This window comes from Sceloporus occidentalis, unplaced genomic scaffold (assembly GCF_023333645.1).
Source record: "Sceloporus occidentalis isolate IW3139 unplaced genomic scaffold, rSceOcc1.0.p SCAF_4, whole genome shotgun sequence".
NCBI lineage: Eukaryota > Metazoa > Chordata > Lepidosauria > Squamata > Phrynosomatidae > Sceloporus > Sceloporus occidentalis.
In genome coordinates this window covers 197,841,381-197,863,448 of record NW_028316984.1, presented here as the reverse complement: position 1 = coordinate 197,863,448, position 22,068 = coordinate 197,841,381, and the positions used below count along the sequence as shown (strand labels likewise).

At 40.5% G+C, this 22,068-nt stretch overlaps 1 protein-coding gene across 2 annotated transcripts in view; it reads right to left on the bottom strand.

The window, feature by feature from the left end:
* Nucleotides 1-11,292: 11,292 nt before the first annotated feature.
* Nucleotides 11,293-22,068, bottom strand: part of NAA30 (N-alpha-acetyltransferase 30, NatC catalytic subunit) — a 30,449-nt gene continuing 19,673 nt past the window's right edge. For both annotated transcript variants that reach the window (XM_089522839.1, XM_089522838.1), the window contains exon 5: nt 11,293-13,120. In XM_089522839.1, the coding sequence (XP_089378965.1) occupies nt 12,983-13,120 (138 nt within the window). In that variant the 3' untranslated portion in view covers nt 11,293-12,982. The remainder of the gene's footprint in view (nt 13,121-22,068) is intronic.

Sequence of the window (22,068 nt, the reverse complement as noted above, 5' to 3'; positions counted from 1 at the left end):
CTCAGCTCATGTTTTAGCTTTTTTAAATACTGTTCCTGTAAGCCTGGGCAACACATCTTGACACTTCCTTGATGATTCATTCTTTCTTCCATTCTTTATTTGTTGTTAGCTGCTCTTGAGTCGATCCCTGTGGATGAGACATCTCCAAGATCCCCCTTCTTCCACTGTTCTGCTCAGGTCCTGCAAATTCAGGCCCATGACCTCCCTATTACGTTTTTCTTTTTCTTTTCACTCACTCCTTGAGTTTGCTGTCTAGTCACATTGGCTTTTTTTTAAAAAAAGATGTTTCCCATTTTTCAATCAGCTTTTCTGAAATCTAATGTCTGACTAGATTCTTCTTTGCCCTGTCATACAATAGTAAATTCTAGCATTACACGGTCACTACTCCTTAAAATATCTACTATATTGATTCCAGTGACTACGAACTCCTTGCTGTTGGTTAGGATCAATTTCAGAATTGCTAATTCCCTTGTTCTTTCCTCTAGTTTTTTCTTCTTCAAGCAAAACATATTCAGTTCCCAAAGCTGTCCTTCATAAGGCTTGGTTTCCAGACCTAGGATAATCTTGGTTGCCCTTCTCTGGATATGTTCTAGCTTGCCAATATCTTTATTGATACTGGTGCCCAGTACTTGACACAGGATTTCAGCTGAGGTTCTGTCAAATAGACTGGTTCAAATATTTTCCTTGATCTGGACACAGTACTCCTGTTGATGCAATGGGAAAGATTGCACCTAACCATTAGGAAGAACTTCTCGATGGTAAAAGCTGTTTGACAGTGGAAGATGCTGCCTTGGAGGGTGGTGGAGTCTCTTTTGGAGGTTTTTAAACAGGCTTGTTGTCCATCTGTCAGGGGTGCTTTGTGTGTTCTTGCATGGCAGGGCGTTAGACTAGATGGCCCTTGGGGTCTCTTCCAGCTCTGTGATTCTATAATGCAGCCCAACATTGCCTTGGCTTTTTCAGCTGCCACAGAGAATAGTAGAATGGCTGAAAGAAAATTGTTAAACGGAAAGCGGAGAAAGGAAGAACCGGGTTTCATTTCAACCAATCAATAAATAAATACCTGATGGCTAAGCTTGAGGAACTGTTTTCTTTCCTTGTAAGAGGTATTAGTAACCAAACACCTACTGAAGGAATAATTCAGGCCTATTATCAGATAGAGAAACCTTAGGCTAAATAGTTTAGATGGCCAAGATGACCGAGACAGGATCCCATATCCAAACTGTGGAAAAGTTACCCTTCTTGTCTTCTTCCTCTCCTATTTTCAGCCCTGTTGTTTGTCAGCACATCTCAAATTATTTTTTTTAAAAATACATTTGGTTGATGTCCTGTGGGTGGGTTTAATCCCACCATCATTCGGTTTCTCTCCCAACAGCCTGAATATTTCTCCTTGCATTTGGCACTGTCAGAAGATTTTTGCCCTAAGAGCCAAGGGAAAATAATGGTTTTGTTAAGTTAAGTGCAAGCCACAATGTTTTCTGGTGCGGTAATTTCTTGGATCCTGCAGAGGGAGAAAGACATGATATAAATAACATGAAAAAAATTAAAAATAAATTCTTAAACACATTTGAAGTCAAGACCCATTTTCAATGTCCAGATTTACCAGGTACCCCCAACTGTCAATAATTCTATGCATCCATCTGTAATATATTTATTTGGACATTCAGAAAGGAAATTCAGACATCCTTCTCTATGTAGCACATCAATTGCATGGAATTTATATTTTCCTGGTAATAAGTTGAAAATTTCATACCTTAAAATTTTCATACTTTCATACCCCTTCAATGTTTGGCACAACTCTCTACTGAGGATCAGACTACTACAAGTGCTATAGCTATATATTCTCTTCTTAGTTCATTTTGAGGATATTTTTTAAAACACATTTTAACAGAATCATAGAATCCATAGAATCCAATCCAACCCACTTCTGTCATGCAGGAAGACACAATCAAAGCACCCCGGAAAGACTCCATCCAGCCTCTGTTTAAAAATCTCCAAAGCTGTTCAACAGTGAAATATACTGTGAGGAAGTTATTCCTAATGTTTACTTTGAATCTCGTTTCCTGTAGCTTGAATCCACTGCTCCATATCCTAGTCTCTAGACCAGCAATAAACAAGATTGCTCCTTCTTACACATGACATCCTTTCAAATATTTAAACATGGCTATCATGTCATCTTTTAACCTTCTCTTCTGCAGGTGAAACATACTCAGTTCTCTAAGCTACTCCTCATAGCATATGGTTTCCAGAACTTTGATCATTTTGGTCACCTTCTTCTGGACATGCTCCAACTTGTCCACAGCCTTCTTGAATTGTGGTGCCCAGAACTGGACACAGTATTCCAAGTGAGGCCTGACCAGAATAAAGTGGCACTGTTACTTCCCTTGATCTAGACACTATACTTCCATTGATGCAGCCTAGAATCACATTGGCATTTTTAGCTGCTGCATCACATTGCTAACTCACGTTCAGCTTGTGGTCCACTAAGATTCCTAGATCCCTTTTCAAATGCATATATTTTGCAGCACAGAGATGTCATACTCTCCACCAGGTTGAGATTAGGAAAAGTCAGAGATAAGGCCATGAGTAGCTACTCACCTTGATGGTTGCATATTATTAAGGTTGCCAGGTATCCCTTATTATAAAAGGATACCCCTTATTGGCGGGCCAGTAAACCTTTCCCTTATAGGGCTCACAGGTATCTCTTATTATACAGAACGATCTCTACTTGAGGTCTGGAACATTTTTCCTTTTATATAGAAAGAAGTACCAAAAGATGCTGTATTTTTGGGTGTGGATCCTTCATAAAGACAGAAATGTGTGCACCATGAAATCTGTGAATGTGGACAATATATTACTGTTACAGAGAAGGGCATGGCTAGGTTAACTGTAGTACATGGCTAGGTTATTTTTGGTCCCTCCAGTCTTTTAAAACACTGTAACTCCCTTCTCAGAGAAATTAGATTGGCAATCTCCCTACTTTCTTTCCACAGACCAGTAAAGACTCTTCTGTTTAGACAGGCATTTGATGAATGATTTATAAGGCCTTTCTTACCTAAACAATGTGCTGGAGCTTGCTAAGAGTTCTGTTAGTGTATATATGGGTGCATGGTTAATGATGTATGTTTCAATCTGGTTTTGATTTTTTTGTTATTCAATCTCTTCTTAATTTCTGTATTTTGTGTATTTTTAACAATATTTTTAAAAAAGTTATTGCAAGCCAATTTGACTCCTAAACTGGGGCCAAAGGGTGGGGGAGAGAAATAAATATGCCACCACCACCCCATGAGGACTCAACCCAGACTGGCCCCACATTGGGGGATTAAATGGGAAAGAGTGTGGCTGGGGAGAGGTTCAAGCAGCCCTTCCTTACATCCCATGGACCCAGTCCAGATCAGTCCCGGCATATATTTATGAGTATAAAAGTACCTTTCTCAGAGTTAGATGCTATCCATTCCACATATTGTCTGGTTTTAACAGCAGGCCAGGGGTGACAGAGGAAATATTGTGAATAGAATTATACAGCGAAAGATAATGTAAATGGTTTTTGGGTGATCTTATGAAATTATTATAATCTTTCACAATAAACAACAGCAACAGAAAATTTTGTACCAAAGGCAGAAACGGCAGAAACAACATCGAAAGTGTAGAGACACACACACAAAAACACACACAGACAAGAAGAGCAGTTCAACATGTTTTGGCAAACTTTGTATTCCAAGGCTGCATCCGCACTGCAGAAATAATCCAGTTTGGACACAATTTTAACCGCCACGGCTCCATGCTATGAAATTCTGAGATTTCTAGTTTTGTTGTGTCACTCTCTGACACAGGCGGCTAAATGTCTCACAAAACTACAGTTCCCAGAAACTTTTTGCATTGAGCCATGGTAGTTAACGTGGTGTCAGGCTGGATTATTTCTGCAGCATAGATACAGTCCAGGTTAACATGCACACATGTGAGCTGGCACTCCTGTTGGTTTGCCCCAACTAGAGTAACCTAGGTCCAAAACACACTGCAAAAATGATCCAGTTTGAGACTGCTTTAACTGCCCTGGCTTAATGCTAGGGAATTCTACGAACTGTGATTTTGTGAAACATTTAGCCTTCTCTGTCAGGGAGCTCTGGTGCCATAATAAACTACAATTCCCAGTATTCCCTAGCACTGGGCCAGGGCAGTTAAAGCGGTCTCAAATTGGATTATTTCTGCAGTGTGTTTTGGACCCTATTCAATCAATTGTTGAATGGGGAGCTAACATATAGGTAAAATCCAATTGATAGAATGGCTCTACTGTAGTCAGCACCAACAACAGGATTTAGGGCATAAAATTGTTATATCATATTTAGATAGCACCATCACTGTAAATACAGGTAAAATAACAATCAAACAGTTTCCTACCCTTGAGCTTACAGTCTAAATTAAGACATGACACAAAAGGAAAAGAGGATGTTAAGTCCAGCAGATACTGCCTCTTCTTCTCTCCCTCCGATGCCAAGGCAGTGGTTGTTGGGATGGAGGGAGGGCCTTTCATCTGCTTCCATGCTTAGGCATGCTCGAGTCTTACCTGCCTCCTCCTCTCCTTTCCCCTTACCAAGTCAGGTAAGCCTTGCATTAAGTCAGCAAGAACATTGTGAACCTTCTAAAGACCACTTGCAGGCTTCCAAAATGAATCCTTGTCCGTTGTGGGTTTATCTTGCCTGTTGTGGGGAGGCACACAGAACTATAGTAGGATCAGCCAGAATCCAGCATTTTCCCCAGTACATTTTATTTATTGCATTATTTATTGCAGAAGCCAGTTTCTCCAGTTCTTTTCCACCATCTTCCTCCTGCCACCAATGCTGCTAAAAATATCTAGCTTGACAGAGGATGAGGAAGAAATGGGGGCTGGGCAGGCTTTAAATGTCTTTGTAAAAAAGAAAAAGAGCTTCATTCTTAAATATTTTGTTAGCTGGGGTACCCCTGTATTACTGTTAATATTACAGGGACAGACCTGGTACAGCCTCTATTTCTGCCAACATTATTTATTTATTTATTTATTTAGGTATTTATATCCCACCCTTCAGCCCTAATGGCTCTCTTTTATGCCACCTTTCTCCCAGAAAGTGACCCAAGGCAGCTCACAAGATTAAAAAAAAAAACCAGGCAGTCTGCAGAACCATTCAGGATCACACTCTATTTCAATGACAAAAGAGGACTGCACTTAACAGCTACAATCCAAGGAATGCGAGACCCCAAGAGTCATGCAGTCCAACCTCTTTCTGCCATGCAGGAACACACAATCCAGGCACTCTCGACAGATGGCCATTCAGCCTCGGTTTAAAGACCTCCAAAGAGACTCCACCATCCTCTGAGGCTGCATATTCCAATATCTAACAGCTCTTGCCATCAGGAAGTTCTTTCTAATGTTGAATGGAATCTCTTTTCCTATAGTTTGCATCCATCGCTCCGTGTCCTAGTCTCTGGAGCAGCAGAGCAAGGAGTTCCAGAGCAAGGGAGCAGGCATTTCCTCACCAGGAGTAGCTGTGATGGTGGTGGATACACAAAAGAACTTCCTCAGAATATCTCAGAACCTTGGGATGGCCCAGTGCAGACCGTTAGAAAGAGCTACAAATCATAAAGGAAAAGTCACAAAAGTAGCCACCACATACAGTCATTACAGCCAGGGTTGTGGATGCTTATTAAATCCAGTGGACCTTCTCCATCCGTATGGAAAGTAAAAACAACAGATGGTCACACCCTATATTATTCAATGGGTGGTGACATGCACGTATACGCATTATCGTGTGCATGTGCCGCCATTGAATAATATGGGGTGTGGTGAGCTGTGGATGCTCCAATGGTAGATTGCTAGTTCAGGGTGACCAGATGTCATTACTGCAAAGGAGGACAAGGACCGCAAAATGTAAGACATTCAAGAAAAATGTAGGACATGACCAAATTAAAAGCTAGAAACACTAATGTAAATGTAAATGCGTGCTTCTTAGTTGTCCTCAAAATGGAGGACCTTTTGGAATTCCTCCTAAACAAAAAGTTGAAATGTAGGTTGAAAGGAGGGCATCTGGTCACCATGCACTAGCTGCCAATACAGCAGGCCCACTGTATATCAAACCAATTCCTGAATAATCTGCAGTCTGTTTATACAAAAACATCTTGTGTTGTAAATACTGATCACTTACAGCTAGCATTGGGTGCTTTTGTTGAAGGCCTAATTACAGGCATGATAGCGAACAGAGAGAGGAATTAACTTCTTTCTTGGTGCTGTGTGCCTTCATGTGATATTTGACTTATGGTGACCCGGCCTAAGGTATACCTATCATGAGGTTTTCTTTTGTTCAAAGGAGGTTTGCCAGTGCCTTTCCCGAGGACTTGCCCAAGGTCACCCAGTGGGTTTCATGGATGAGCTGGGAATCAAACCCTGGTCTCCAGAGTTGGTACTCCAACACTCAAACCACACCACCACACTGGCTCTCCAACTCCTTTTTACTACAGGTGTAATGCAACTGAAGCCCTGTAGAGGAGCATATACTTCACCTCATCCAGTTATTTTCACGCAAAACAGGCCTCTACATTCCAAGAAATGACCATGAAAAACAGAAACCAACATGTCTGTCCAAACATGCCATTCAACAGAAAAATATGTTCTCGTGGGCTTAGGAGCTACAATTTATTATGCCCCCTAAGTTATGAAAGAGTGTGGGACCATTGTTAGCAAACAGCCTTATTATATTCACTTTCTTTGATATGTCAAAGTATGACTGTTCCACTTTTTCTTTGGATATACATGAAAGAATATTTATTTGGAGACACCACTTGTAACAGGTGTTCAAGTCAAGTTCTTACCCTTGTGGGGATTTCTTTATGATGAAATGGCCAAAGCAAGACTACAAGAGCATTTTTGGTCCTTGAAGACAAATCCTTTTTTATTAAAATCTTTTTAAAAATTAGACTGGAGGCAACATTAGAACCTGATGTGTGTAGAGATTCATCATCTTCATATGGGACTCTCCAACTCTTGTGACAACAGCTCTTCAAGCTGCTAAGTGTTTGAAGTGGGCTCCTTCAGAACGTCTTACATGATCTTAGCCAGACAGGAAGATAAACCAACACTACATAAAATGTAGATTCTGTAGCACCTTTGAGACTAACTGAAAGAAAGAAGGTGGCAGCGTGAGCTTTTGTAGACTTAAGTCTACTTCCTCAGATGCATTCCTCAGATCCAAATGTGTCCAAGGAAATAGTAGACTTAGATGCTGCCACCTTCTTTCTTTCAGTTAGGTCCCATTCACACTATGAAAATAATTGGGTGCGAAACTGGGTTACTTTCATGGAGTTTACACTTGCCCCGACTGCACTTGGTGCAGTTTGCGGGGTGTGTGCGTGTGTGTACCAAAAACCCACTTAAGCCAGAACATTTGATACTAGGTTTTTCCCCCGCATCTTTTTTAAAGAGCCGCAATGATCCCCATCTTCGTAGTGTGAGTAAGCTACCAAATCGATACAGATCACACTGCATCGTTCCCAGAAATGGAGGCCACACCATTTTAAACTGAAACAGTGACAAGTGTGAATGGCAACAGGGTTAAAATGCTACGGAGAGATTCGGAAACGGAAAATGTAGTAGGAACACCAATTAGGTATTGCATTACTGTGGAGATCTGCATCTTCTCGGGGCAAAAAAGTGTGAATGCCCCCTTAGTCTCAAAGGTGCTGATAAATCTCTTTACATACTGATTCAGCTATATCTTTGAATTCTACTATATACCATGTTCTGTATGCCTACAAAGCAGCTGCAGTGGTTCTTCCTGGACTAAACAGCTGTACCTGCATAACTAGTTAACAAAGCACTTGACAGTGAAACTCATTTTTACAAAAGTTTTTTACACCTGCCCAGTCCTCCTTTTTCTCCACATCCTCTGTCTAGCCAGAACCTTTTAACACCCTTAGCACTGGTATGATGATGGAAGGTTGGAGAAACATACTTTCTGGTGTTGAATTGCTGCAGGAGGTCTGCAATGAGCAATGCAAGAAACAAAGCTTACATTGGAAAGAGCCAGAATCTCACTGGTCCTACCATAACCAAGTGCACCTGCCTGCAACAGACAAGGTAAACAGTGTCTGCCTCCAGATTATCTTACTGATAATGAGCAAGCAGCAGAACAAAAAAGGGAAGAGTAGGTAAGCGTGTCTCACCACCCACCTCCAGCATATCAAAAAGCATGGATTTTTGCCACTCAAGTAGAAATCATAAGCAAAGCAGAGGCTGGTGAAAGAAAAATAATCTCTGGATGCATTTTGGAAGAAGCCTTTAAATGGTCTCTAGAAGGTTCAAAATGTTTTTGCTTACGCAAGGTTTCCCTGACCTAGTTGTTTCATTTCACAAGCCTAATAGTGTTGTTGTGTGCCTTCATGTAGTTTCTGACTTATGGCAACCCTAAGGCAAACTGATCATGGGTTTTCTTGGCAAGATTTGTTCAGAGGAGGTTTGCCATTGCCTTCCTCAGAGGTTGACAGAGTGTGACTTGTAAGGTCACCCAGTGAATTTACATGGCCAAGCCAGGATTCAAACCTTGGTCCCGAGAGTCACAGTCCAATGTTCAAACCACTACGCCATGCTGGCTCTCGCCCATACTGTTGGTTTTGCATAAGAAGTTTGTTGAAACATACTGAAAACCTATCTCTATTCTTCCCATGTAATTTCTGCCCCTTGCATCAAATCTTGTTTAAAAAGTAATGAACAGTAAAAATCTGCTTCATTAATTGAGGTATAGCTATACCACTTTTCATGGATGGTAAGACTAGCAATATCTGCTATTCACAATGGCTATACATTACCTCTAGTATCACAGGCAGTGAGAGCCAATGTGGCATAGTGGTTTGAGTGTTGGACACCACTCTGAAGACCAGGGTTTGATTCCCTGCTTGGCCATGAAATCCACTGAGCGACCATGGCCAAGTCATAGGCTCTCAACCTCACGGGAAGGCAATGGCAAATCTCTTCTGAACAAATCTGGCCACGAAAAACCCATGATAGGTTTGCCTTAGGGTCACCATACATCAGAAATGACTTGAAGGCACACAACAACAACAACGATAAGCAATATGCCTCTGAACATTCCTTCCCCAGGAACTGGAGTGGGAGGGAGCCACTAACCTCATGCTCTACTTGCAGGGTTGCCACAGGCATTTGATTGACTCCTTGGTGATGAAACACAGGACCAGAAAAGGCTTTGATCTGATCCAGAGTATACATCTTATGTTCATACAACAGCAGAAGAATGAATATACATTTGAATGGTCCTGTTTCTTAAAAAAGAAAATGTCCTGGTATGTAGAAAACCTTCATGTGAGGAAGCAGTCTAGGTCAGTGTAAAGCCAACTTCAGCAAAGCCAAAAGGCTGACTAGAGCAAGGCATAAAATAAATATTCAGGGCAAACCAGTTACAGAACACAAACAAAGAAATTGTTTTCAAGATCAGAACTAAGTTTGTAGTCCATTCAGACAAAAGTCTGTTTCTGCTTCTCCTTCTTCAAGCCTGGTTTATTTCAGTAGCCTAATTAGAATCAAAGAATCATAGAGTTGGAAGAGACTGCAAGGGCCATCCAGTCCAACCCCCTGCCATGTAGGAAATCTAAATCAAAGCATCCCCAACAGAACAGAATCATAGAGTTGGAAGAAAGAGTATTCCATACTGTAGAAGTACAGGTCTATTGGTCTACTGAGACTCACTGAAAAGATCTACCCATTGACCAAACTACTTTCTGTCTATGTGAAGGAAATATAAGACAGACAGACAGACAGACAGACAAACAATCCAAACATACAACCTACAGAAATAAAAGTCTTCAGAGTGCAATACCAGAGACCCCTTAATACAGAGGGTAAAGAATTATAGAGTTTTTCGTAGACAGGTGAGCTTAACCTACCAGCAATACAGTCAATGTCCTAAAGATCTGTACAATCTCCACCCCTTGTTTAGTACCTAGCGGTTTTAACAAAGAACATGGAAACTATACTGACTCACCAGATATGGAAATATCCAATGAGAAAAACTAGGATGCAGTTTAAACATAGAACCTCAGGAGTGGCATCAATTAGGAAACCTTCAGATTCACTTTCTGTAATGTCAGGCATACACATGAGGCAATCACAGCAAAAAGGTATTTTCACATATGTCCCCATAGGCAGGTTGACCAGATGTCCTTTACCAGGACATGTCCTACATTTCAGCCTCCTTTTCCAGGAGATATTCCAAAATGTTCTCCATTCTGAGCATGGATAAGGAGCACACTGAGTAGCACCATGTTTGCTGTTCCCCTTCAAGAGATGGGTCTACTTGGCAGCCTGAACTTGCTGAAAATAGGAGGATAGGATGGATATTTCTAAAGATCTTTTTTTGTAGAAGCAGCAGCAGACAAGACTTGCCCCCAAAGCTGAGGGTGTGTTTGTTTCTTGGAGGAGAAAAGGGCAGCAAAGGTGTTAGGCAATGGGCTGCTTGAGGACACGATGCACACGTTGGGTTTTTTCCTTAAGTTCAGCACAATGGACAAATGAAAGGAATAATTTAAATGTAGATTCATTCAAGGGTTTGCTGCTAGTAAAGTACAATTTTAAGCATCTGTCTTGCTCAGAGTTCTGTAAGTATATTGTAATTCAACAAGGCATTGTAATGATGACAAGTACATCAGAAAAATATAGTTGAGTACATAATAAATGCACTATACGTAATGTGAGCTGCAAATAAACCATATGAAATGAATTTCTATTTATATTAGTATTTTTTATCTTTTATTTTGTAATGTGCTACATTTTTCTTTAATGTCCTACATTTTATGGTGCTTTGTCTTTCTCTACAGTTATGACATCTGATCACTGTGATCACAAGCTTTTCACTGCAGAGTTCAGGATCACTGACCCTGCATCTTTTCCTCTTTATTTGCAGTAGCTAAGCTGGCATACTCTAGTAGCTTTCTTAAGGAGCAAGGATGGACAACTTGTGGCCCTCTAATTGTTGCTGGGAATACAGCTCCCATAATTTCTCAGCACTAACCGTGCTGGACAAAGCTGATGTAAGTTACAGTTCATGAGCATTTGAAGAAGCACAAGTTGTCCATACTCATTTAGAGCTACAGTAGTAAGAATGAAAATACCTTGTGGTAAGTAAGAAGCTAGGTGCTAGTACAAATATGGTGGATAGTTCTCGAAGTGTTCTGAGTTGTAAAGTGGTGCAACTCAGGTTTCATTCAGCTAAGGGAGAGGAGGAGGTGAGCCATACAAATTGTATCTGGAGAGAAGTGCCAGTTTTAAATTAAAATCCTTTATTTGTCCCAAATACAATTCACAACTTATACATAGTGGGGGAGATGCTCAGTCTGTGCAAAATAAGGATGGCCTTCCTTTAAACTTACTAAGCTGTCCAGAATGGGTCTTTTTCTCCAAAGGGTGACTGGAGGTCAGGTCTTCTCAAATGTAGAGTGACTCAAACCATTTTACAAAATGATAGATTGAATCCTTAACATACAACATAGTAAGGCAAAGTTGAATTCTGAAGATTTTTCTCTCAATAGAAGGAAGCATTTTTTCCATGAGCCATCTAGGGTCACTTTTATGCTTTGCTCATATATATTATTATTATTATTATTATATACCAATGCTGTCATTGCTGAACTGCCAAAAAAGAAGTGATTTGCTTTACATATTGCACTGACAGACAGAAGTACACACTGTGTAACTGCTGAAGAAGGATGTTGGTTTTAATAAGCCCATATAGCCTGTTTTTAAAAGGGGGAATGTTTCAATCCAGACTTTGGATACTCTTCTGCCAAAAAAGAAATAGGAAAAAAATAAAATAAAACTGCAAGGGTATTGGCTTATGTAAAACTTTAGAAGAAACCAAGGAGGAGGAAAGCACTTTGTGGTACACTTGGAAACTTGCTTTCAAGATAAAAACTGAAGAATGGAGCATTTTTAGAACACGAAAGCAAAGCAACATGAATCCAAATTAACACTAGGTTGTTCCAACTGCTTTCAAATAATGGTTCTTTACTATTCTAGCAATAATTTTGATTAAATAAAAATCAATCCAATTTACATTAATTTTTTTTTTGTTTTAAAAAAGATCCCTCACTCTTTTTAAAGGAAAAAGTGCATCAGACTCCCTTTAGCAGCTACTCATGTTCTTTTCTTTTAAAAAAAGCTATCTTATAATTCTTGCTAGAAGAGAAGGGCTTTGTAAGACCTCACATGGGAGAAGTATCCAAATTATAAATGAAATAATTTATTATTATCAAATCCAGAATTTAAATAAAAGCCATTCTTGCAAAGACAAAAAAATCAAGAAAAGAAAAGCATGCACTCAAAAATTAGCGGTGGAGACAAATATACGTATCTATACAGGCACTGGCAGACGCAATTTAATTGTTACCGTTACTCGATGTAACACACACCCCACCCTACAATACATTTTTTCATCCACTAATCACTGAGGTACCAATATTTAAGAATGGAAAGTTCAATATTGAAAAATAAAACCTAAAGTTGAAGCTGTTTTCATTTTCCCCAGAAAAAAACTATGGTGAATTTTGTATGAAATGTTAGTATACTTATAGAATTTTACAATCTACATTGGCTTTTCTCTCTCTCTTGAACCAAAAGAAAGTTGTGTTCCACATACACAGGTTCTTAGATCAAATGTTCACCGTTTATATAACAGGAGTCAGTAGACTTGCAAATGAAAAGATAGTATCTTGGCTACCTACTGGCACATCTTCTTGGTTACCAAGAGGATCTGAAGTCTGAAACCTGTCATAAATTCAGAACAAGATGCGCCATGCCACACAGTGCAACGATTTAGGTGCGACGGTCGATGAGACACTCACAGAGAAGAGCTGCATGGAAGTTAAGTCCACTTGCAAAGCAATTCCACATAAATTGCATTGCATGCAAAGGACACCGCTGCCATGTCGGCTGGGAAGAAGGGTTCTCCTATTAACGCAGCCACAGTTTAAGACGCAGTGCATCAACTCCGTTTAAATAGTATCTGAACAGCCTCTTGTCTCGTACAAAGCCAAGGTTTTCATAAAGTTTCAATGCAGACTTGTTTGTGATCTCCGTTTCCAAGACAACCTATAAAGAAAGATATATTTATGAAAAACAGTTGCATTCCTGTGGGACTTCTACAAAGATCAAAATCCAAGCTAGTTTGCAAGAACCTGTGAAGTCATCGAAATGATTCATACCGAAGCAACAACCAACTTTGATAACCAACTTTGGTTGTGAAAGAGAGACTATATTACAGTTCAGTTCCCCATCTTCACAAACAAAACCTTGTGCAGGGGAAGGTCACTATGGGTGTTGGGGCCTGGGGGAGGCATACATCAACAACCCCCCCCCCCCGGCTCTAGATGCACCAGGTCACCAGAGCTACCTCCAACCCCAAGCAAGTCAGTACCCAGCAGAGGCCCCATCCCCATGGCTTAGACCATGTCCTCAGGGACAGCACATGGCCAAAGCCAAACAACCTCCACACAAAAACCTTAAAAAACCCACAAAGAGTGAAGGATATCCCCCACAACACAGTTCACCTTCTGCTCTCTCCTAAGAGGCTGAGCTCCAAGGAGTGAGGATGCAGTTATATAGAACTAGTGGCTGCTAACACTGTCCCCAAGCAAGCAGGTGACTCAGTAAAAATCCCATCTTATACCTGTGACGGAAGGATGGGGGAAGAGTAGGAACAGATACACAGCTGTTCCTACTCTTCCCCCACCCTCCCATGCCTTTAGCTGCCTCTCTGGAGACAGGTAAAGGTCTGGAAGGGCAGGGAAGGGTAGGAACATGTGCATGCTTGTTCCTCTTCTTCCCCTCACCCTCCTGGAAGTCCTGTCCTCAGAAGGCAAAGTCACCCCCCATAAGTCATGTCCCTCCAGATGTCCTGCCCCCTGGCACCAGGTAACACTGGGTGTGGGAACCCCTTTGAGTTTGGGCACTTGGTCTCTAAAAGGTCTGCCATCACTGTCTTATACCATGGGTTCAGGGAGTAAATATAGACCTTTTTTTAAAATATAAAATTGTATGTGATTTTGAATTTACTACAGTCTCCTGTTTTTGCATTATAAGTGAACACCATGAGTCACGCTTACACCGCATTTTGATGCAGATTGGGTATTGACCTAGCCCGCAAGATGCCCTTCAGCCATCCATGTTCTAAATTATCAGTGGAACTCATCTTTGTAAACACAGGTTCACAAATCTAGGCTGGCCTTGGTGGGCAGCCATTATTCATGTGAAGCCAGATCTCTGTCACCATGCTGACTTTTGGAGGCACTCTAACACAGGGAGAAATCTTGCTGCTTCCAAATACCCTCAAAAAACCAAGACAATATGAATGACTGGTCCCAGCTTGTGTCTCACTTTGGGTAGCAGCAGGTGGTTACCAAACTAAAGATACATCATTGCACAAGCAGCAGCATCTGAGGTCCCTTCTCCATAAAGTGTGCATGTATTAATGGTATTCCGTACCATCAACCTAGTGTACATTCTTGTTAGTACCTACACTAACTTCTTGCCATCACTCTGTCAATGCAATCCATAGCACCACTGCTTCCATGTGCAATTCATCAAATGACTGACGGCTTAAGCTGCAACAAGTAATACTGTGAACAACCCCTATGATGATGATGATAATTAAAAGGACAAATACTATGTACACATATTAAAACAATCCACATTTAAAATTCATCATTTAAAAACCATCTGGATAAGCCTGTCTGTTGTGTGCCTTCAAGCTGTTCCTGACTTATGGCGACCTTAAGGCGAACCTCCCACAGGGTTTTCTAGACAAGTTTCTTCAGAGAGGGTTGCCCATTGCCATTGCTGACGAGATCCATCAGATTACCACCTTGGAAACCTTTAAGAAGGCTATTAAGACGGCAGGCCTTTCCAGATTAGGTCCACCTCTATTATCCTGCCTCCCCCCTTCCACTTCTCTCCCCTTTTCTCCATCCTTTTTCCATCCTATCTGATCCCCACTATTAATTTCTTTCTTTTACAAATCTTCCATTGATTTTAACAGTGATTTTATACTACTGTTTTAATATTTGTCTGGTTTAATCTCTTTTTAGTATTAATATGTTTTTATACTGGGGGGGGAGGGATAGGGGTTTTAGAATTTTAACTGTGTCCTCTTTTATTGTTGTAATCCGCTTGGATTCCAAGTGATTAAGCAGAATATAAATTATTATTATTATTATTATTCTCTAAACCTGAAAGACTGTGACTTGCCCAAAGTCATCCACTGGGTTTTTCATGGCTGAGTGGGGATTCGAACCCTGCTCTGCAAAGTCATAATCCAATGCTCAAACCACTGGACCACACTGGTTTTAGGCCTACTCCGTATTCTTAGGATGGGGCAAACCAATCAATCAAACCTCACTTGTGAAAAACCCACTGCAGAAATAATCCAGTTTGAGACCGCTTTAACTGTCCTTGACCAATGCTAGGGAATTCTGGGAAACAATTTTGTGAGACATTTAGCCAACTCTGGTACCACAATAAACTACAATTCCCAGGATTCCCTAGCACTGATCCAGGGCAGTTAAAGCAGTCTCAAATTGGATTATTTCTGCAATGTGTTTTGGACCACGAACATATTTTTCCCCTAGTGATATTTATGCAATCAGTGTCTCTGTCAGGATTCCTTTCCATTCATTTAAGCCTTCAGCTGTGTTTTGATACCTAAAAGACACTGAAAGCTCGTATTTTGTCACATCACTACATCAGGTAGGGGCTGAATGTATGGACCAGCATGACAGCTATCAGCATGATGCAGTAGTTTGAACATCGGACTAGACTATGGAAACCAGGATTTCAATCCATGCTAGGCCATGGAAACTCACTGGATGACCTTGGGCACGTCACATTCTCAGTCTCAGAAGAAGGCAAAATCAAACTACCTCTGAACAAATCTTGCCAAGAAAACCCAGTGAGAAGGTCACCATAAGTCAGAAGCGACCTGAAGGAACACAACTGCTGTGTAAAGGCCTGTCTTGTAAGCACAAAACAGCAGGAGAAACAAATCAAACACCAGAGATAATTTGCAATCACCTGTCTTGCCAAACACCCCAAACCTTTCAATGGAGGCAGTTCACATATTTGTCTGTGAATCAAGCTGCTCAGTGACAAGGAGTACATACACATGCGTGGCTCAGGCCTAAATATAACTGGTTTTAAAAATGTAGCAAGGCAAGAGGAAGCATGCTGAATGATCATATTTCAGCCTTCTAGCTCACTCCGTCCCAGTCTAATAATAGGTGCAAGCTTGAACATATTAATCTAAACAATCCAACATGTTATGAAATGTAAGAAGGGCTTCTACAGAGAAGAGCTCAATTTAAAACAATTCCTTTGATACAACTTGACTTTAACTCTTATTCTAGATCATCTATGCTGGCTGGGAGCCAGCCTCTTGTGTTGGCTTGTGCTAAGCCACATTCACTGACAAATTACCTCCGGAGAGCTTCATTTATTTACTTATCTAACTTTTATCCCTCTTTTCTCCTGAAATAGGGCCCAAGGTGACATACAGCAAAGCAAGATGGAGCTAAACAAGTGATACATTTTAAAAAATATAATAAACAGGCTATCATTTTTTTGAAAAATAAGTATATTATAATAACAGTAAGGGCATAGTGATTTGAGTGTTGGATGACGACTCTGGAGACCAGGGTTTGATTCCCAGCTGAGTCATGAAAATCCACTGGGTGACCTTGGGCAAGTCACATACTCTCAGCCTCAGAGGAAGGCAATGACAAATCTGCTCTTAACAAATCTTGCTAAGAAAAGCCCACCTTAGAGTTGCCATAAGTCAGAAATGACTTGAAGGCACAGAAATACAAAGGATAAAAATACAGTATCCCCCAAAATGACTGTTTTGCACAACCAATTGCTTAATAAAAAAGGACGTCACTTGCCATTGAAAGGAGAGCAGAGCAAGGAGCCAACCTAGCCTTTTGTGGAAGAAAGAGAACTCTACAGCCCAGGAACAGCTCCTAGCCTTCTCACATGTCCTCAACAAATGGGATCAAGAAAAAATTCCGCCCTGCAACTGTAAAATCTGGGCAATGTCATATAGTGATGCTAAGGCAACATTGAGAGCCAGTGCGGCATAGTGTTTGGAGTGCTGGACTACGACTCTGGAGTCCGGAGTTCAATTCCCAACTCAGCCATGAAACCCACTGGCTGTTGTCAGGCAAGTCGCACTCTTTCAGCCTCAAGGGAAAGTAATGGGAAAAAACCTCTTCTGAACAAATCTTGCCAAGAAAACCCTATGACAGGTTTGCCGTAGAGTCACCATAAGTCGGAAATAAACGCACACAAATAACAACAAGACAGCTTCAGGTCTTACTGCTACAATAACAAGAAGCTGAGTTCTGCGTGCAGAGGATTATGTGCTGCCGTGCAATGGGCAAAGCAGCACTTGCTAGGCTTCAAGTATACCCTGAAAAAGCAAAAAGAGTGCGACACCAGGGCTCATGTGCTGGTCTCCATGGTCCTTAGAATCATAGAGTTGGAAGAGACCACAATGTCCATCTAGTCCAACCCCATTCTGTCATGCAGGAACTCTCAATCAAAGCAACACAACAAATGGCCATCCAGCCTCTGCTTAAAGACCTCCAAGGAAGGAGACTCCACCACTTTCCAAGGAAGTGTGTTCCACTGTCGAACAGCCCTTACTGTCAGGAAGTTCCTACTAATGTTGAGCTGGAATCACTTTTCCTGTAGCTTGCATCCATTGCTCCGGGTCCTGTTCTCTGGAGCAGCAGAAAACAAGCTTGCTCTCTTTTCAATATGACATCCCTTCAAATATTTAAACAGGGCCTCATATCACCTCTTAACCTTCTTTTCTTCAGGCTAAACATCCCCTTCAAGGCTTCAGAACATGGCTCAACAATGGGGGGGGGGGGGAGCTCAATACTCTTGGATAGCAAGTTATGATGAGCAGTTGGTTGTACAAAACAGTCATTTTGGGGGAGATACGGTATTTTTATCCACTGTTGTTTAAAGCTGTTCACAGTGGAACAGATTGCTGAGAGGATGGTGAACTCTCCTTCTTCAGAGATCTTTAAACAGAGATTAGGTGTTCACTGGAGTGCTTTAGTTGTATATTCCTCCAGGGAAGACAGTGGGACTAGGTATCCCTTGGTGCCTTTCCAAGTCTTGTGATTTATGACTAACTAGTGGAAGGGAAAAGGGGATGGAAGGACAGGAGAAGGAGAAAAAAAAGATATGTAGAGTTTGGTCTCTTCAGTAATTAGTTGCAAAATCATGAAATTTTATGCCTAAAATACTGTTTTGCTATTTTTATTCTAGCTAGAATTGTTTTGTCCAAACCATGTTTAGTATCCATGATGGAATTTTGTTTATCAACTGAGAATAATTTATATTATTATATTAATATGAAATCAAGCCTAATGTAGACTTAGCTTTGTTGTTTGTGCCTTCAAGTTGTTGTTACATTTGGTTTCTTGACAAGATTTGTTCAGAGGGAGGTTGTTTATGCCTTCCTCTGAGGCCAAGAAAGTGTGGCTTGCCAAAACTCATGCAGTGTGTTTCCAGGGCTGAGTGGGGATCTGAACCCTGATCATCAGAGTTGTAGTCCAATACTCAGATCAAGACATAGATTTAGGTACCTATTGTTATTTTCTGGTGCATGGAAAGTAACTACCTATGATGGGGGGAAAGCCTCTTTAAGCTCCCCTTCCAAACCAATTATGTGCAGTAGGAGCTTTTGAGACAATTACTATTTGATTTTTAGGCCAAAAATTATTTGTTGTGTGTGTTGGTTTTAAAATGGCAGGTGAGACCCTCCAAGGTAATAGGAGGAGCTGGTGTGCCTCCTGCATCTCTTGAAGTTGCCCACTCTATTCTAGGCCTTTGGAGGAAGGATTTCTTAACTGTATTGCTGTTTTAACAGTGTTGCCATCCCACATAACATAAAACAGAGCATCAGTATTTGAACACATGCATGCTGTAAACACCTCTTCTACACTGACATTTGCCACAATCCCAATGACTTGGCATGTGCACGCAATTGCTATCCTTTAAATAGACCTAAACCGACATTTTCAACTTCTGCTCCAGAATTAAGCATGCTTTTGTGAGGTGGTTCATATAAGCTACAGATTTAACCTCTACAGGTTGAGTCTCCCTTATCCAAAATGCCTGGGACCAGAGGTGCTTTGGACTTCAGATAGATGGATACACTGCATCTTGGAATACCTGTATAAGTACACAATGAGATATCTTGGAGATTGGACCAAAGTCTAAACACAAAATTAATTTTATGTTTCATATACACCTTATACACATACAGGACAGAGGCTGTAATTTTATGCAGTATTTCAAAAATAATTTTGTGCATGAATCATCAGAAAGCAAAGGTGTCACTATCTCAGCCACACATGAAAAAAGTTTTGATTTTTGGAATACTTCAGATTTCCAGATAAGGGAGACTCAACCTGTTATCAACTTTTGATACCTGATGACTAGAAATAGATGCATAATACTAAATTGTTCATACTAAACTCCATACTAAAATTCTTTGTTCTATATTTTCAGGATAGAACAAGAAATATGTATTGAGGCAAACATTATGTGGGTCAATGAATGCTTCCAGCATCACCCACTATATTCATCAAGCACTAATTCAGATCTACATTGCTCTGAAATTCTGGATATTTCTGCCAACAACATTAAGTTCTCAGGACATCTGCTCTTCAAGTAGTGATTCAATGTAGAAAGTCAAGCTTACTGACATCCTGAGTACTCTGAGATTCTCTTTTCTGGTTTTTCAGGAAAGCTTGTCAGCAAGCTTTTGACAAAACAAAACAAATGAAAGTAACGATATCTGAATAATTCTGTATAGGTTAATCTTAACAAGTTCCTATTTGGTGTGCTAAAGGTAAGCTTAAAATAAGTAACAGCATGATTTTTAAACATTACACCAATGAAGGAACTCTATGTTACACTTGAACTGGCAAGCCATAATTTGCAATCTGTCAACAAGCCATATGGAAAATCCAGAATCTGAAATGGGCTTGAAAGCCACAGTCTGAGATAACTATCACAGGATGTGACCACTTGGCACTGATCATTCAGAGTTATGATAGTACTGCAATACCTGAAAGGCCACTTTATATGAAGGTAGGAGAACCAAGAAAACAAAAGCGGAGATTATTCTACAGTCCATGGTTTGCACATCTGTACTCTTGAACTATGATCTGAGTTCTTAACAAATGACTAGCACAAACCATAGTTTTAGCATAATATCTGAACTGAGACACATATTTTGGGATTCTTTTGGCCTATCATCTTGGTAGGAGTCAGTTTGCTGGGTTGAATACAGGTAATCAATCACGTAACAGCTTTCAGACAGTGCCATTCTCTGGAGCAGGAAAAAACAATTTTGCTCAGTCCACATAATGGCATCCCTTCAAATGATACACCTGTTTAAATATTTGAAGGGATGTCATATTGAGAATAAGCTTGTTTTCTGCTGCTCCAGAGAATAGGACACAGAACAATGGATGCAAGCTACGGGAAAAGAGGTTCCCCCTCAACATTAGGAAGAACGTAAGAGCTGTTCAGCAGTGGAACACATACATTTTAATATTAAAGCATACAAGCCTATGGGGAAAAGAGACATGATAAGGTATTCTATTTATTTACAAAATAATCCATCCATCAGCAAATAATGATTCCCGGGCAGCATGCCATAGGTCAGCACTGTAGCACAGCAGAGAATTATCCAAGTGACCGGGATCAAGAAAAACTCATTAGGAGGTAGAATAACCTGGCTTTCCCAGTCAATCTCAATTCATGAGCAGGATCCTTAAGAAAAATGCTCCTAAGGTTGTTCAGTTCAAAGTTCTTTAGGGCTTTATGCATCATAACTAGTACCCTTCACTGGAATTAATAACAACTCATTTAGTACTAGTGATCTGTGGTCTCACACAGCTGAAGCTGCCAACATATGGTTGGCTGCACTTTCCTCAAACTCCAGTTTTGTCAGGTGGATTCCAATGCAATTACTAGCTTATGTAGCAAGCTTTTCTTAGCTGCTTCCATATTTAAAAGACACTTAAATCTATTTCTCCGTCTACTGATACATACAGGGGAGAGAACAAAACTGTGGACCCTTTGCAGTCTGGCAATCTATGAATTGCCATGCCTCATATTATTCATAGCATTATAGAGATGGAAGAGACCACAAGGGCCATCCAGTCCAACCCCATTCTGCCATGCTGGAACTCACAATCAAAGCACCCCTGACAGATGGCCATCCAGCCTCTGCTTAAAGACCTCCAAAGAAGGAGACTCCACCACTCTCCGAGGGAGTGTGTTCCACTGCTGAACAGCTCTTATGTTCCTCCTAATGTTGAGGTGGAACCTCAACATTAGCTTGCATCCATTGTTCTGTGTCCTATTCTCTGCCATAAAAATCCTGTGTGGGTTGCCACAAACTGGAAATGACTTGAAGGCACATAACAAGAATAACAACAGTCTCATCTGCAGTTGAAACATTATGATAAATAATATTCTTTTGCAACTGAATCAACAGTAACAAAAAAGATGACCAGTATGATCCTTGATTTATTATTCTCCTCACAACAAATAGGGGTAGTAAGTAAATTAAATGAAACTGCATGATTCAGAATCAACATGCAAGTTTTGAATCCATTCAAACAGAATTGCTGCAGCTTCTTCAAAATCTGTGTTCTTTTAAAACAAGGAGAGAAACTATCCTACAATCTTCTGAAGACTCAAAAAGAAATCCTAACCAGTATTGCACATACTGCTAGAAGGATTCCAGAACCTTTATTTAGAAAGATTCCTCTACATCCAGTATTTTAGAATCATAACAGGAGGATAACCATTGTCATTGCTAAACCTCACTATCATTTAATCTGAGTCAGATGGCACAACCCACTGGTAAATTATAAAATTACCTGTAGTAAATATAGCCAAATGACATCCAAGGACCAGACAAACCAAGGCATTTTCTATGGCGGGATACA